Source organism: Carlito syrichta, unplaced genomic scaffold (genome assembly GCF_000164805.1).
Source record: "Carlito syrichta isolate Samal-C Ts95f unplaced genomic scaffold, Tarsius_syrichta-2.0.1 Scaffold249845, whole genome shotgun sequence".
Lineage (NCBI taxonomy): Eukaryota > Metazoa > Chordata > Mammalia > Primates > Tarsiidae > Carlito > Carlito syrichta.
Window position 1 is genome coordinate 25,132 of NW_007193941.1, and position 3,493 is coordinate 28,624.

Here is a 3,493-nt window from a genome sequence, read left to right on the forward strand (position 1 = left end):
CCTCCCCCCCCCCAACGTGACACTCGCCTCACGGACCCCGGGGTCGGCGGACTTTTTATTCTGTTGAGTTGGGGTCTTGCTAGGCGGGCCCGGCTGCAGGGCGGAAAAAGAAGATTCCGATTCTCTTTTATTTATCGACTCGTTTTTGAGTTGGGATCTTGCTAGGCGGGCCCGGCCGGAGGGCAGGGGCACGCTCACGGCCGCCGCGGCCGCGACCCCCTGGGCTCCGGCGACCCGCCCGCCTGGGCCTCCCCGAGGGCCGGGGTGACAGGCCCGCGCCCCCCAGCCCGGCTCATTCTTTTCTTTCCTTCCACGGTGGGGTCTTGCTACGTGGGCCCGGCGCGACTCACCGGCCACGGCGTCTTCGAGGTTGAAGTCGTCGCCTGAAAGAGACGCAGGGAGCGGGCGCGTTGGCGGGACGGTTCGAGGGTCGGGGATGGGAAGACGGGGAGGGGGCGGGAGGCCGGAGACGGCGGGGAGACGAGAGACGGGAGCAGAGACACAGGAGACAGAGACGTCACCCGAGAGAGACAAGGAAGAGACGAGAGACAGAGACAGAGAGGCAAAGACAAAGAGACAGACAGAGACAGAAAGAGACAGAGAGACAGTGAGAGATGGAGACACAGAGACAGGGAGATAGAGACAGAGACAGAGAGACCAAGAAAGATGGAGAGAGAGACAGAGATAGGGAGACAGAGAGAGAGGGAGAGAGAGACAGACAGAGACAGAGAGACCGGGAGAGAGGGAGAGACAGAGACAGAGAGACAGAGAGAGAGGGAGAGACAGACAGAGACCAAGAGAGAGGGAGAGACAGAGACAGAGAGACAGAGAGAGAGGGAGAGACAGAGACAGAGAGACAGAGAGAGAGGGAGAGAGAGACATAGGAGAAAGAGATGAGAGACAGACAAGATGCACAGATGAGAGACAGAGACAGAGAGGGAGAGACAGACAGAGACAGAGAGACAGAGAGAGAGGGAGAGAGAGACAGAGAGACCAGGAGAGAGACAGAGACCAAGAGAGAGGGAGAGAGAGACAGACAGAGACAAAGAGACCGGGAGAGAGGGAGAGAGAGAGACAGAGACAGAGAGGCAGAGAGAGAGGGAGAGACAGACAGAGACAGAGAGACAGAGAGGGAGAGAAAGACAGACAGAGACAGAGAGACAGAGAGACCGGGAGAGAGGGAGAGAGAGACAGACAGAGACAGAGAGACCGGGAGAGAGGGAGAGACAGAGACAGAGAGACAGACAGAGACCAAGAGAGAGGGAGAGAGAGAGAGACAGAGACCGAGAGACAGAGAGGGAGAGAGAGACAGACAGAGACAGAGAGAGAGACCAGGAGAGAGGGAGAGACAGAGACAGAGAGACAGAGAGAGAGGGGGAGAGAGACACAGGAGAAAGAGATGAGAGACAGACAAGATGCAGAGATGAGAGAGGAGAGAGACAGAGACACACAGAAAGAGACAGAGACACACAGAAAGAGACAGAGACAGAATCAGCGAGACACAGAGAGAGACAGATAGAAAGGGAGACACAGAGGGGGAGAGACACTGAGACAAAGAGATAGAGAGATAAACACAGAGACACAGAAAGAAAAAGACAGAGACAGAGACAGAGAGACGCCCAAAAGCGAGAGACCCTCGTCCCCCCGCCCCGTGAGTCCCTTGGACCCCGACCTCCTGACGCCGCCCCCCCCCCGGGGGGCTTCAGGGACCCAGGAAGGCAAACGCTCGGACGTCCCCACGACTCGGGACGGGAGGGAGGCCACAGGCCGGCGGTTCGAGACCCGCCGGGCCCACATAGCAAGACCCCATCTTTGTGGGGGAAAAAAAAAAAATGTAAAGAAATAGGCGGATGTGGTGGCGCCTGTCGTCCCAGCTACTCAAGAGGCTGCGGTGGGAGGATGGCTTGAGGCCAGGAGTTCGAGACCGGCCTGGCCAACATAGTGAGATCCCACCTCTAAAAATAAATAAATAAATAAAAAAAATAAATAATAATAATGCGAAAAATAGCCGGACATGATGGCGCCTGTCATCCCAGCTACTTGCGAGGTTGAGGCGGGAGGATGGCTTGAGGCCAGGAGTTCGAGACCAGCCTGGCCCACATAGTGAGACCCCCATGTCTAAAAAAAAAGAAAAAATAGTAATAACAATAGAAAAACTCGCCGGACGTGACTCCTGTCCTCCGGCCGGGCCCACACAGCAAGATCCCAGCCCCCCCAAATAAAATCCAAGCAAAAAGTCATGAAGACCCCGAGAAGCAAAGCGCCCTGAGATGCCCCCAAAAGGCCCCGCACACCGGGTGGGCGCTACCGCCCGAGGGCGTCCACCCCAGGGTCGTTCCCTCCTTACCGGCGCCAGGCTTCCTAGGGGCGGGCACGGTGGGCTTCGGCTCCTCGGCTGCGGAGAAAAGAGACTCCGGTGAGACACGGCCAGGGGCTTCCCTGGAAAAAAGCCCGAGACGCCTTTTTGCGAGCCGGGGTCTCACTGTGCGGGCCCGGCTGGAGGGCAGGGGCGTGATCCCGGCTCACCGTGGCCTCGACCTCCCGGGCTCAAGGCGGTCCTCCCGCCTCGGCCTCCCAAAGGGCCGGATCGACAGGTGTGCGCCACCACACCAGACTATTTTATTTCATGTTTTGTTTTATTTAATTTACCTTATTTTTATATCTATTTTATTTCATTCTTAAATTTTATTTTAGTTTATTTTGTTATTTAATTTTCTACTTAATTTTTACTTAATTTTTTACTTATTTTATCTTATTACTTTATTTTGTTATTATTTTTATTACTTATTTTATTTTATTTGTTATTTATTATTTTATTTATTTTTTATTTAATTTTTTACTTATTTTATCTTATTACTTTATTTTGTTATTTTTTTTTACTTATTTTATCTTATTTTATTTTGTTATTTATTATTATTCTATTTTATTTTTATTTTATTTTTTATTTTATTTTCTTATTTTATTTTGGTATTATTATTTTATTTTTATTTACTTTACCTTATTTTATTTGCTTTTATTATTTTTATTTTTTATCTATTTTATTTTACCTTATTTTATTTGTTTATTATTTTATTTTTTATTTTCTTTTTTATTTATTTTATCTTATCTTATTTTTTTATTTTATTTTCTTATTTTTTTATATCTTATTTTACACCTTATTTGTATTTTATTTTATACACTTTATTTTACTTCGTTTCATTTCATGTTATATTTTTACCTTGTTTCATTTCATTTTAGTAAAGACGGGGTCTGGCGATGCTGCCCAGGTGGGCCTCGAACTCCCGGCCGCCCGCGTGTCTCCTGCCTGGGCCTCCCAATGTCCCCGGGTGACGGGTGCGCACCACCCCACCCGACAACATTTTTTAAATTTCACCTTTTATCTTATTTTAACTTAATGACGTTATTAATTTTATTTCACTTTTAAATTTTATTTTATATGTTTTCTTTCACGCTTTCCTCTTATTTCGTCTCATCTCAGTGAAGGCGGGGTCTG

General features: G+C 48.9%; 1 protein-coding gene across 1 annotated transcript in view; it reads right to left on the bottom strand.

Moving 5' to 3' along the window:
- Positions 1-3,493, bottom strand: part of CD99 (CD99 molecule (Xg blood group)) — a gene marked incomplete at its 5' end in the record, with an annotated part of 13,345 nt that overhangs the window by 9,639 nt on the left and 213 nt on the right. The window contains 2 exons of the mRNA XM_008051982.1: positions 351-383; positions 2,348-2,395. Of these exons, the coding sequence (XP_008050173.1) occupies positions 351-383; positions 2,348-2,395 (81 nt within the window). The remainder of the gene's footprint in view (positions 1-350; positions 384-2,347; positions 2,396-3,493) is intronic.